Source organism: Populus euphratica, unplaced genomic scaffold, assembly GCF_000495115.2.
Source record: "Populus euphratica unplaced genomic scaffold, PopEup_1.0 scaffold117.1, whole genome shotgun sequence".
NCBI lineage: Eukaryota > Viridiplantae > Streptophyta > Magnoliopsida > Malpighiales > Salicaceae > Populus > Populus euphratica.
Genome location: NW_011500008.1, coordinates 289,576 through 304,448, shown reverse-complemented (window position 1 = coordinate 304,448; position 14,873 = coordinate 289,576). Strand labels below are relative to the sequence as shown.

Genomic DNA, 14,873 nt, shown 5'->3' with positions numbered 1-14,873 from the left:
TCCTTTCTCTAACTCTCCATTCACTTAAAAACTTAAGAGAAATGACATGCAAATTGATTTGGTTAGGTTTCTTTTCTTTGAAAGGGAAGAGTTTCTGCAGCTAAAGCTGCTGCCAGTTTTGGGGAAGACGAAAAATATCTTTTTTTCCTCCCCTTGTATTAATACCCCTTTTAAATGGGATGGTGGTGATTTAATATTGTTCATCCTTATTTTTATTTTTTTTTGGTTAGCTTATGGTCAGTACCCCCACAATTCTCATCTAGCCAGCCAATATCATTTAATTATTTTAGTTTTTGCAGTAAAGTGATTTTTTTTTAAATTTCACTTTTTAATCAAAATATTATTTTTATTTTAATGTTAATTTAGATCTTTATTTTATTGATTTTTTGTTCTTTTTCTAAATTAAATTTTCTTTTTAATTTTAATTAAAATCCAATATAAAATTTATTTTGTATTTCTATTTTGATAATCATTCTTTTAATTTGTTATTTTCTTAATCTTTTTTTGTTTCATTAAAATTACTTTTTTTAAATTGAACTTTATTTTTTCAAATAGGGTGTTTTGGCTCTAATAATCTGGGTCAAGGATATACAAAATTAACATGAGTTGTTATTTTTTTTAAATAACTTTTATAATTTTTTTTTTATTTTTTTCTATCATATTATTCTGATTTTATAATTTATGCGGCAAGTTTGATAGAATATTCTAGGTTGGTTCAATCTTGATCACTAAAGTTCCAATTTTGTCATTTTAGTTTAATTTGATTAGAGATAATTTTTTATGTATTTTTAATTCTATTTTATTTTTTTATATTTAATAGACATGAATTGAGTTGTTTTATTTATCTCATTTTAAAAATATATTTTTATGAGATTACCCTAATTACTTTTCTTTGTATATTCAATCCATCTATTATTGTTTGTAATTTTTTTGTTTAATTAAAATAAAATTAATTTATTCAATTCAATCAAGTTTATAAACCAAGCTAAAAATAATTTTTTTAAAAATATTTTATAGTACCAAAACATTATTTTTTATAAAAAAAAATAATTTGTCCCATGCCAAATCACGACCATCAAACCTAGTCGCATCTAATTAAAAATTTATTACAAATAGTTACCAGCAATGAGCAAAACTAATCAGAGCTAACTTAATATACGTAAATATAATATATGTAATTTGATACTTAACTAATATCAAATAAATCATTAAACGATTAACCTAATTCATTTTTTATTAGAACCCGTGTGGTATATTGACCGTTTATTTGCTAAAAAATTAATTTTTTTAATATTAAAAATAAATTTTAAAAAATAAAAAGTATTTTAATATATTTTTAGTTGTAAACCACTAATCTCAACCACCCTGGAAGAGAGAAGTCAGGAGTAAAAGAAGCAAAGAAAATTACTGGTAATTAGTGAAGACACGTTCCATGTCTCTGTCGCGCCACTCTGCTAGTTCTAGCTATCAAAGGTGGCAGCGAATCCCACCTTCATCTTCATCTTCATCTTCATCTTCTCAAAGAACTAGATTCTATCCTATACTTAGATTTCTTCTGTCCAATAACTCAAGCAATCTGATTCTCCGTTTCTTTTCTTACTCCAAATTCTTAAAAGCAAAATAAGAAAGTGAAAGCATAAACAACATGAAGAAGACCATCATTTCACGCTTGCTACATTCACAGTCTCCACCATTTCTTAAACCCCAGTAAGTGCTAGCAATTTCTAAATAACATGTTAGTGATTTTTTTTTTTTCATTTCTTGAAGTTATATGGCTCTATTCTCATCTGGGTTTTTTTTATCAATTTTCTGAATTGAATGATATATCTTTAATTGACTTGCTAAAATTACAAGAAGTCAACTAGGTAGGAGGAATTTTTTTCTGATGATCAAATGAAGGATTGAAAGTGTTAATTATTTACAAGAATTTGTTTTTGTCAACACGGATATGACCAAATTTGATGACCATTAAACATACATGGCTTGATTATTAATTAGCTTTTTAATGATTAAATAGATCAAAGATGAATTATGGTGAAAAAGGAGATGGGATGATAAAATGTTGTAATTATGACTGTTCGTGAATCTGCTATGCATGTTAATGAGTGATCATTGGAGAAGATATTCGTAAAAGATATGAAGGATGCTGGGTGAAACAGGGGTATGCATTTGGGGCTCGTTGCAATTGTTAATGTGCTTGTCAAGTTTAAGGAGATAGTTTATCTAATGGTTAGTGTTGGATGTATCTGAAGGTGATAAAAGTACCATAATGTGGCTGAAGTGAATCATACAAGAATTTTAAAGGACCCAATGCCATACTAAAATGATCTATTATGATTGATTCACACTTCTTTCACATATTTTCTTGCATTTTTTTAATCCAAACCAGAGATTTTAAATCATTTCATCCTGAAGTTTTCCCTCAATAGACCGAATTTATATTATCGCATTACAGCTTTCGTTTATCACACCTGCTCCTGGTTTTTAATCCGTTATATCTTCATGGAAAATCATTTCAGTTGTTACCGAGACAGTTCACTGTTTGCAGCTAGAATTGGAAGATTCTTGTCTACAGGGTCTGAGAAGGTTGATGGATCATCAAAACTTGAAGAAGCAGAGAGAGAGGAATTTACACCTCCAAGAGAAAAGGTTTCTTGCTTTGTTATAAAGAGACATCTCAGATGATTATTCTCTATTTAGAAGTAGTTGATATTATTTTCTTGCTCACTAAAGAGCGATTGGTTTAGCTACTTGTTTTAGGTGGAAATGGATTTGTTGGGTCACATATATGCATAGAAGCTCTAGCCCATGGTTTGAATGTATCCTGCTTGAGCAGGTATTACTTCCTTAATAGGGATCAAGAAAGAACTGAAGGTTTTAGAGCCATTGCTAATTCAACTTGTACTTATCAGGTTGGGAAAATCTTCTCTACATGATCCTTGGACTAACGACATAGTCTGGCATCAAGGTTACCCATGAGTTGTATTTTTGTTGTTCCTTCCTTCCTTATTGGAATGTGAAGAGTAACACTCCTTTTCATTCTTTGCCTACAGGAGATCTGCTTTCACCTGATTCACTAGGGAATGCACTGAATGGAGTGACCTCTGTGGTATGAGATCTTTTAATCAGTTCTCTTTAGTATTAGATAGTATGATCAGAAGATGAAAAGGAGAAGAAAAGTTGAGTTCAAGTACTGATATTAATCATATAATTTTGCATTTGCAACCGCTGATATGGTCTTGTTAATCATTATGGCATGTGTTAGTTCTTTTGAGTCTTTTAACAGAGCAGAGCAGGTTGTTATTGAAAAGACTATATTTGTTAGGAAAAAATGACAGAATGATCACACTTTGGTTATTGGAAAGTTAGAAGTTTGTAAAGTACAAGTACATTCATGAAGTTTTATGTTCCATGCAATGATACGTATTGGATTATCATGTGCATTAATGATAGGGTTTTTTAGAGGAGAGATTTTTAGTTGTTAACTTGTGCTTGTCATTCTAATTTCTGCTAAGATCACTTTAGCAATTGGTTTACCTAGTGTGGAGACCTTGTAATTATCCTGTCTGTTTTTAAAATGAGGTATTATCTTCTCAGTTAGTTTCATAAGAAAACATTTCCTCTGATTACAACTTGACAAAGTAAATGCTCTAGTTCTTCATCAATTGTAAGTTTGAGTTGTGAGAATTCTTTTGATGCTTGGATAAATGCTTCAACATTATGCTAGTTCTTGGTCTGCTGCAAAACTCACAAAGATTGCATTTTTAGTGATATGATTTGTTTCATTATATGGTATAAATTTTTGTGGGTATATTGCTTTGGGGCTGCTAATTTGTATATCAAAATGTTGTGGCATATATACTCATACACAAATTTTTGGGCTAGGACACAAATGCCTCTCTAAGTTTGTTGAGTTTCAAAACTTTGTATTGCAATGAAAATCCACTTTTAAATAACATTCTTGGGTAGACGCTGGTTGTTGTTTTGATTTTAAGTCAACTTTTGTAGATCTCATGCGTTGGAGGTTTTGGCTCAAACTCTTACATGTATGACATCAATGGAACTGCAAATATAAATGCTATTAGAGCTGCCTCAGAACAAGGTTTGGTCTTTTTCTCTGAATATTTCCTTTTTTAACTATTTAATCATGTCCTAAATATTCAATACATGCCTATCATTAATTTAATTGTTCAGAAGAAAATTTCTGTCATAAGAATTGAAAGAGTAGTTGGTGATTTATGCAAGAATAAAAAAGCAAGGACAAGAGAAGCCGCTCTAGCCAGAGGATGAACTAGGAAGTAGAGAGATTGCCATTGTTTTTTTTATTTTTTATCAGTTTTTTAAGTGCAAAAAAAAAAATGACTAGTCATTGGTGACATATCTCCCAAAAAAGAAATAGATTTTAACCATAAATTGAACAATATTTTTTTTCTAATATTGAGATTGAAAAACATTTGATCTATTTAGGTTAATGTGGGTTGACCTGTGAAATTAACGGAATAATCTTGAAAAAAATAAATTGAAATTAAAAAAACAGCATTAGATTAAAAAAAACTTAAGTGAACACGAATCAACCAAACAAACTCGCTACACACGTCATCAAATTCAATAAATTTTTTATTCTAGAGATTATTTTTCATTTAATTATATGACAATAAAACGCTTGATAAATTTTTTATGAAACATTTTCTTTAAAAGTAAAAAAACCCTAATAGGCATGCGGAGCCAAGATAGCAGAGGTAGATCATTGATAACAAAGGGTAAAATTGCATTCTTTTAGGTTTGAGTTAAATAAAAAAAATAGATCATCGATTATTTGTATTTTTTTTTAAAATTGAAGGGTAGAAAAAACATTAAACAAAAAAAAAACAAATAATAGTTCGGTGGATTAACTTGTTAAACTTGCAAAATATAATAAAAAAGACTAAAAGAAGCCCATATAGTTGTGCCTGTCTTAAATTTATTTTTTTATTTCTTAAGGGAATAGACGACAAATGTTTTTTTTTTCAAGAGAGCATACGATGCGCTATTTGCTTTCTGCAGAATGCAGCGACTAGAGATAGCTGGAAAAACAGGGCCCAGGTGTTTTTAGCTTAAAAATTCATTTCAATTCATTTTTTTTACTCGAAACACTTAGAAAACACCTTGAACATCTTGATAAGCCTATCTATGGTCTCAAAAAAACAAAAAAAAAAAAAGCTCAAAAAACTGAAGTCAACCTGAATTTAATAACATTCCTACGGTCGAATCTATCTCCTCAAGAAATGAGAAAGAAAAAAACACTTACGTGAAGCATTTCTCATGAAATGGAACCCATTGACACCGATTTCAACCATTTTTGTGGTTAGAATCGACGTCAACAACCACTTTCTCTCTCTATGCTGAAATCTGACAGTCATCTCTCTTTCTTTTCACACTTTCTTCTCACAAAGAAAGATTGAAAAATGAGGGAAATGAACTTTGGTACTAAAATTGAATTTCTAACAACTAAAGGGACCAATCACCTATAAACCGGAAAAGATGGGGGCTTTTTGTATGAAATTCAAAGCCCCCACCTATTTTAGCTGCTTGTTTTGCTTTGATTTTTTATCTTTCAATCCAATCCTCTTTTAAAAAAAATAAAATACAATTGAGTGTTAATTTGGGCTCAAAAGAGCTCAATTGTGCAAACAAAAAAAAAAAGGGTTCCAGGACTAAATTAAAAGTTTAGAAAAAAATATACTATTTCAATGCAGCGTGATTTATAAGAGAGTGAACAATGCATTATCAATAGTAAAAACACCACAGGGTTTAGTTTTCGTTAATGCATGATATAGGATTTTTCTGTAGTATGTTTATCATTTTCCTGATAATTGTATAAATTATTAGGCTGTTTAGCTGGGATAATCGAATATTTGGACATGCATGCATCTTTTATATTATCAAGATAACTTGTTAAGCTGTTGCATATTTAAAGAATTGTACATATATTAGTTCTATGTAGCAAAAATCCATAATTTTAAGATTGGTGAAGATAAAAGCAGTTGGATAAAGTTTAATTGAAAGTACAGGGACAAAAGATACTTGAAGAAGTTCAACACTAAAAAGAGAAGGAATACGTTTACAAATCTTATCCCCCTCCCCTCTATATAACGTCTGCTTGGAGCGCTGAGATTTTCACCATTTGAAGAGAATTTTGGATCAGGGAAACCCAACCAGTGGACTCCTCTTTTCCTTTTTCATAAAGATTCATGAAAAATATTAAAGGGTTTGTGACTGTAATTGTTTAAGCTTTGTTTAAGTTTGTTCTGAATATTATTCACTGAGGTCCTTGATAAAGCTGAGTATATGTCATCTCTGGAATCCAAAGTACACAATCAAAACAGTTGGGAGAAGTCTTTAGTGAAGCTTATACCATTCGGTTCTGTTACCAAAATATATTAGAAAGTATTTTATCTGTTTTTTTCTCTAACAGAGAGAGATTATTATGCAAGTTGAGTTAGGGTTTGGTAAAATCTGTTGTTTTGGTGCTCTAGTAAAACTGCGATTGTAAAAGTTAATGATATCCTTATTCTCATTTAGATATCCTCCCATACCAAGATTCTATTACCTTTTCCTTCATGTTCTATACTTTAACATTTTGTTATTTATAATGATTGATGTAGTTCTAAGGTGGAAACCTCCATTTCATGTTTGATTGAAATAGTGAGCTGCCTGCTTGTTTTCTTCAATAACTTGCATGATTCCTGCAAATATTTTTCCTTAGTAATCTAATGGGACACAGTAAGGATTTAGTAGTCATGAATCGTGATTACTAAAACTTGTGTTCATGTGGAAAACATGTTTCAGGTTAATTTGATGGCTGCCAAAATGTGTTGTTATTCACCTTTTGCATGCATTTCCAGGTTTACATGTTGAGAATTGATAAATATTGCTGGAATCCTAACTGTTCATGGATTTCTTCAGGTGTCAAAAGATTTGTATATATCTCTGCTGCCGACTTTGGTCTGGTGAATTATTTACTGAAAGGATATTTTGCTGGAAAGGTACAATTTGTCTACTCGTTCATATATTATTTCTCTATAATTAAGCTTCCTGTTTTTAGGCCAAGCAAATTGTATGATATTTCAGCACTCTTAGTTCCTATGCTTGTCCAGTTCCTTATAGGACCAATCCACACGAAATCTTTCCAATTCTATACATTACTTGTAATGCTCAAAGATTTATATCTTTATGGCATCACTTTTTTCAGATCATAACTAGCTTCTAATCTTTCCACTTATGCAGAGATCAACAGAAACCGAATTACTGGATAAATTCCAGCATGGAGGTCAAGTTTCCCATTCTCTTGCTATTGAAATTTGACATTTGGATAATTCTCACATTGCGTAGTAGGATATTAGTCCAACACAGTTTCAGTTTTATTTATATAGTCCTTGAATTACAAGTGTTAAATTGAAGTTTCAATTGAAATTTATTGTCTCGACAAAGTCATGCCCAGCTTTTAAGTCCTATTAACATCAAAATTGTATCGCAAGAACTTGTCCTGATCTGTTACACTGATCTTCTTCCTTATTCAAACTTTCCATGAGTTATACAGCTGAATCTTTACTATATATTGTAAGTTCTTGCTGGCTCCATACACCGACAATTGATATAAATGAGCATTTGAGGATATTCTTTTATTTTCTTCCTATTCTGGCAGTTTGTACGGTGAAGTTAGAGAGAGCAGTTTAATTCCTATAGCCACTTTCCCTTCATTTATTTTTCATTACAGGTGCAATACTTAGGCCAGGTTTTATACATGGTACTCGCAGGGTTGGGAGTGTTCGTTTACCTTTAAGTATCATTGGGGCTCCACTGGATATGGTAATGCACAAAATCTATTACCCCTTTGACACATTCTTCTGATTCTGTGTCTTATATATTTTACATTCTTCTAGAAAGGACTGATATGCAGTAACACATGGTTAGGCTTCTTTATTTTAATTTTCATGAGAAGTTTGTTTAAGCAAAAAGGAAAGATAAAAATGAATAGGAAGTGAGCTTGTCTGCGGAGAGTGAACAAATGAAATTGTAGCAGTACTGATGTACCATAGTTCTGTCCTTGGATCTAGCGTTCCAGAAGTATTCACCAATTAGAAATTTCTCCTTGGATGATAATTGTTTCTTTGGGATGCCAAGGTCCATGTTTAGCTACATGTTTGATATAAAACACCCTCTACTCATCATGCTGGTTAATACCTTTTACATATATACCTACTAATTGTATTTAAATCCACTCCATTATGCAATTACTTGGTTTCATACTCTTTGAAGCTCAAGATGATGATAATTTTATCTTCATATTTACATTTAGTATATGGATTACAGGTCCTCCAACATGCTAAACCGCTGACCCGACTCCCACTCATTGGTCCTCTTTTTATACCCCCTGTAAACGTCACTTCAGTGGCAAAGGTTGCTGTGAGAGCTGCAGTTGATCCAGCATTCCCTTCTGGCGTTGTTGATGTATATGGTATACGACAATATAGCCAACAAAACCCCGCTTAGGCTCAGTCTGTGCTTTTGTTTTTTTTTTTTCTTTAATACAAGTACAACAATGATGTAGCTGATCTTTACTAGCAATGCCACTGTCCTTGAACATTATAATCTGATGCCTATTCCAATTGAGATCAGATCATTTTCTTATAAAGATTTTATGCAATGTGATGCACTTGATTATACATTTTTTGCTTCTAGATTGTTTCAGGATAGCCCACACTACTATTGGCATCAAAGAAATAACTTTTTTTTTTTTTATTATTATTATTAGTAATGTGGGTGTTTGTATACCTCGACTAATTTCATGAGAAAATTTAAAATAGTGACCATTAAAGAGTAAATTCAAGCCCCGAAGCCTAGAAATAATTTATTTTTACTTTTAAGGGAAATGAGATGCTAATGGACTGAAGTGCAAGTGAGACCAAAGTAAACTTATTCTAAGTTTCTAATACACAGAATGAGGAATTTACTCACAGGCCAATCATTGTCTAAGTGATCTATTTAAGATCACTGTTCATGTTCATAGCTTGATGCACAAGATTGTGCCCGGAGTTTCGTGGCTCTAGATAAAACGACAGAGATCGGAGTTTGATAAATGCAATCTCGGTCCTCTTCACCCTGGTGATGGAGGAGAAGCAATGTGATGGACATAAAGAAAACCAAGAAGAAAGCTTAGGCATTGAGAAGACAGGACGAGCATGAACAGAATCAAACCTGGGGTAGACATGTTAACATTGAGCTGCTAGCCATGCATAGACTTACAGGAATTGGATTTTAAGTCCCAGTTAGGTGTGATAATATTTTGTTTCGATAGTTTCTGATGTCACAAGAGGATGGTGCCTAGCTACTAGGGCAATACCAAGCTTGTCCCAGAAATTTGAACTGTTCCTGTGGTTAAAGTCTTCTTCAAACTACAAGGCTGATTTCATCCAACAGTATGGTAGTGATCAAAGGCTCTCAGACTCAGATCCTTAGAAAGGAATTGAAGTATCAATTAGTTTCCATTTTCCAAGTATTTCTCCTGCAGATAATTTTACCCCATGAAATGTAAATAGCCTGTGTAATGCTGTATCTCAGTATTTGTTTTTTTAACAAATTCATTGCTCTGTCAGAAATCAAAGCTACTTGATTAATTAAGGTGGATCTGTTCCAAATTGTAAGCATCTTTCTCTGCTATCAGCTAAAAATTTGCTGTGTAGTTTTGCAAATCCTCACATTGCATGATTGGCAACATCTGTTCAATTTAATTTAATTTTCATCATTCGACATGTGGAAATAATGTCATCTGAAGCAAAAAAGAAACAGGCATCTTATTTACTTCATGCATCTCAAAATCTAGGGAAAGACATCTTTCCTTTGAGTCGAGTGCTACCAGCTCTTATAGAAAAGACAAAAGGTAGCAAGATTGCAAACAGAAAAACTAAAAAACAAAGTGGGGATCCAAATCTCTCTCATTTGTTTGCGCTAACTTTGCTCTTAACAGTTTCAGCAGCTCCTTGTGCTTTAGCCTTTATTTGCTGACCAGTCTGCAATTCAAAATAATGTGTAAATATTAACAAATGACAGAGTAGTGATGTGGGATCTATAAAAGGATAATCTCTGAGACATTGATTGAAAGATAATCTCTGAGATTGTTCCTTGAAAGATTGAGAGGAAACTTGTATTATATATGACTGTCAATGAGCATAGTGGAAAAGAAGTCCTGAACCTCTTGGCATGATTCCATGGCAGACTGGGCAGCATTGGAAGCTTTGTCCATAAACTGGCCGGTCTTTTCCTGAAAGGAAAATATGATTAAAACTCCTCTATATTCACCTAGAAAAATCTGGGAAACACAATACATTTAATTATTCATGTGACCATGCTAGCGACTTCGTATCATAATTCATATGCATGAAGGACAAGGCATGCATGCCTTCCATCTTGTATCATGCCTGTAAAAACTGCTTCAAGAAATAGTATATTATGAACATATGGAGGACTAATACCTGAGCTTGGCCCTTCGCTTGGCCAGCTTGGAAACCAGTGCTGTGAGAATCCATTCCTTTTCTGTTTCTTTTTTAACATACAAATGCAAACAAAATGAGGCTCGACTATGCAACTATGGAGAAGAAAATCTTCAAAAATTTAGGGAAAATTTATAGCCCTCTGTGCCCCCACCAAGTTTTGACATGGAAGACCTAGATGAATGCTTTCTATTGGCATGTGTCACCCTCCAAGTGAAGCTTGAGGCAGTTTAACCTTGGAACCAGGACAAGCTTACAGCTGAAATGAATAATAATAGTTCAATTCAAAGCTGTTAGGATTTGGTTGTGCTAGGAAATAATTAGATGCACCTTTCTGCCCCCATCTATTCCTCGCATTATCATCGAGGCTCTAAATCTAAATAGAAGTAATTTTTTCATAAATACATCATTCCAAGTATAAATATATTTATTTTTCTACATAACTGTTTAAACAAATAGATACATAAATAAACCTATGAAAAGCTACTATCTAGAAGTTCTACTACCCCTAATTTGTAGTATTTTTTAATAATTATTTTATTTTCTTTAGAGGACGGTCATTGTCCATGGAGTGGATTACAAGGATATCTTGGAATGTGACAATTATTGATTTTTAAAATAATTTTTATATAGAAATACATTAAAAAAATATTTTTTATTTTTTTAAATTATTTTTGACATCAACACATTAAAACAATTTAAAAACATAAAAAATTAATTTTAAATTTTTTTAAAATTTAAATAATTATCATTTGAAATACAGCAGTCTATGTATCTTGGTTTATTAGGTCTCTTTTTGTGGTCTGGGATAATAATTACTAGAAAAGATAGGTATTTTTTTAACAAAAAAGTTCTATGGTTGATGTATATTTTAATTTAAAGATGATAATAGATATTCACAAGTAATATTTCTTAGTATTCATATTTGATCTATTATTTATTGGAGATAAAAAATTTAAATATTCATACTTATTCATTAGGTTCGAATATCATATGGATATTCATTATCCAACTATTATATATTATTTAATATAAATAAAATAATAGTATATATATTTGAAGTGTGTGCATATATCAGGTTATGTTTGAATTGAGTTTGAAAATATTTATACATTATCAATTGTCCATCAAGTAAAATAATTAAAAAAACCCCCACTCATTCAAGTTGATATTAGTTAGGTTTATATTAAATTGGAGAGTGGACTTCATAATCTATTATAATTTGCTTTTTTTATGATTATCGCAGTCTTATGACTCATGTTATTAGATTGACTGGTTAATTTAATTTACTTGAGTTGATATAATCCAAGAAAATGTTGAACAAGAAAATTTCAATTCTAGTGTTATTATCTTTACTGTCCAGTTTTATCATATCAAACATAGCTCTCAATCTAACTCTTTAGCCAAATTATAATTTTACTAAAAATTCCTAGATATATCCTTTTATATTAGGTTAAAATCCATGGTTAATTAGAGTTCAAAAATATCATGCAATACAAGTCATCATATATAATACAAGTTTTTCCATACCTTTTGACTTGTAGACTTTTAATTTGAAAAGAATCATTTTTCTAATAATACAAAGATATTCATCAACTTTTCCTAATAATGTTGGAATGAAGGACACATTTGACTTGTTAAGGTATAACTAATCTTATGACATCTTCACATGGATTAGGTTCTTGATTCTTTATAATCAACGAGTCTAAGTTTGATTTTTAATATCTTTGATTTTTAGATACATGGTTATCTTTGAGTTAAAGTATATCTATCACAAACTTGGGTTTTAGCCCTTTGAGCTTGTCATTTACTTCGTTGTGAGTTTCTGAATCTTTATATCATGGGGTTTATATTATAATTTTTTTTTGCTTAGTTTTTTAATTGATATTTTTTTTTCAGTTTTATCATTCAACATCATCAACATTTTACTGATTATGAAATAGGCTTTGTCATTTATTTTAGTTTATTTTCTATGAAGTTATCCCGGTTTAATTATACAATAAAATGACTTTGGTCATTTTATTGTGTTATTCTTTTAGATTGAATTTTCTAATTTTTATCATTTAACCATTAGTTTATTAAAAATTGAGTTTTATAATTTGTTTTAACTTGCTTTATTTGAGGTAATCATGATCTCATGAACCAAGTTGCGAATTTGAAAGATTAACCCGAGTTTATTTAATATATTGTTGTCTCAATATTTTTAAAAAGAGATGTTGCATTTAATTTTTTTTTAAGTCAAACCATGTTTTCGCTAGTTATTCAGGTTGTCATTGAACTCGTCGAATTAATTAGATCAACTTTCGTATGATTTAATTTTTTCCTACTAAAAAAGTGTCAGCTATACCTTTATGTCTCTTATTATATTAAAAAATATTACTCCAACTCATAGTATATCACGCGTCAATAATCTAGTAGTTACTAAATATGAGTGTTTAAATTTTGAGATTATTTTTATATACTTGACATTATATTTAAAATTTAAATTGTATAATTTTAAATTAATTTAATTTTAGATTTGAATTGGAACACACGACACACAAAACAGCACTCCAAAATACTCTAAAACTAAGATTCTTGAATCAGTTTTCATATATTAAGGTTGATTTCTCAATTACTTATTTCTTAGCAAATCAATTAGGGTATATAATATGGATAACAAATTTAAATACTACATTGTCTATTATTTTATAGAGAGAGTAATGTACTGCTAGTTTTTGTTGGTGCATGGTCGCTCAAAACATTAAAGAACAGCATGCTTGCATGCTATGAACCGAAAAAAAAAAATCTAATCATATTTCAACTAAACACGTCCAAATTAAAATTTCAAGTGTTTTTTTACTTCCTTAATTATTTGCTAAAAAAGAGTAACTTACATAATTAAGTTTATATAAAAGAATGAAAAGCTATTATCAAATAACAAAATTGATCTATATGGTCGTGAATGAGAAATAAAATCTATTAAAAATATTATTATTAACTAACAAGTGGAAAAGACACAATATCGTAGCAAAATTGAAAAAAACAAAAAACAAAGTGGGGATCCAAATTTCTGTCACTTGGTGGCTTCAACCTCGCTCCTCACAGCACCAGCAGCTCCTTGTGCTTTATCCTTGAATTGGTGACCATTCTGCGATTTTTAATGTTTAAACATTACAAAGAACCACACACAAACAGAAAAAGAAAAAAAAGAAAAGGGAAAGAGTGATTTTTGGGAATAAATAAATAAATCTCGAACCTCTTTGGCAAGATTCTATGGCAGACTGGGCAGCATCGGAAGCCTTGTCGATAAACTGGTTCGTCTTCTCCTGGAACGAAAAGATGAACTGATCATAACTGAATCGATTCACCTAAGAAAATCCAGGAGATTCACTAATGTATTAATTAATGTGACCTGAGCTTGGCCCTTGGTCTGGCCAGCTTGGAAGCTAGTGCTGGTGGAGTCCATTCCTTCTGTTTTCTTTTCGACAACACAAACGCAATATGAGCCTAGAATATTCAGCTGTGGAGATGCAAAATCCTTAGAATTTGAGGGAATATTTAGAGTCCTTTGTAACCTAAGATCATTACTCGGCACGTAACACCAAGATTAACGTTTGTTTATGACATGTGTTGCCTCTGAGTGAACCTTAAAGCAGTTTAATCTAGGGACCAAACCAGGACAAGCTTGTTGACATGAACAATGATTCAATTCGAAGTTTATTACGATTTTTTATGGGTTTAGACTTTGCATGGCAATCAGTTCTACGCTCGAGTTCATCTTTATTTGCTACAATTCTCTCTCTCGTTTTTCTTTTTCTGTAAATCAAATGTTTGTGTGTCCCCATACAAAAAAGAAAAAGAAAAGCAATTAGCAAGCATGTGAGACTAGAAATTATGAATATTCTTGTCTTTTTATTAATTCTCGAAGTACATAAAACACCAAAATATTACTAAATAAGTATTAACAAACACACAGATAGAACTTTTTTTACTATTAAAAAATTAAAAAATATAAACAAAAACTTTTTGTTAGTAGACTTCTGACGAAATTTACTAATATATTAATATCTTGTTGTGTACATCAATAAATACTAATGGGAATATTCCATCAATATATACCCAGAAAATTATAATATAAAAAAAATAAAAATAAAAAAGGCCAAAAGATACATTGATATATTATTTATACAAATAAAATTATTAACAAAATAAACCTGTTGGTAAAATCTATCTATAAATTCATTGATAATATTTAAGTTATGACCTGACGAACGACTTTTCCACTCCCTCCCCCATTTCTTCTTTTTCCTCCAACATCTTCACAACATAGCAAAAACCCCTTAATTTTATTATAAAATGAAC

At 30.9% G+C, this 14,873-nt stretch overlaps 1 protein-coding gene across 1 annotated transcript; it reads left to right on the top strand.

Moving 5' to 3' along the window:
• Window positions 1–1,388: 1,388 nt before the first annotated feature.
• On the top strand, window positions 1,389–8,707 carry LOC105141280 (uncharacterized protein At1g32220, chloroplastic-like). Its single transcript, XM_011048463.1, has 10 exons — window positions 1,389–1,707; window positions 2,520–2,649; window positions 2,748–2,836; window positions 2,913–2,968; window positions 3,054–3,109; window positions 4,009–4,102; window positions 6,946–7,025; window positions 7,267–7,309; window positions 7,757–7,848; window positions 8,353–8,707. The coding sequence occupies exons 1-10, from the start codon at window positions 1,646–1,648 to the stop codon at window positions 8,530–8,532; spliced, it is 882 nt and encodes a 293-aa protein (XP_011046765.1). The 5' UTR covers window positions 1,389–1,645; the 3' UTR covers window positions 8,533–8,707.
• The last annotated feature ends 6,166 nt before the right edge of the window (window positions 8,708–14,873 follow it).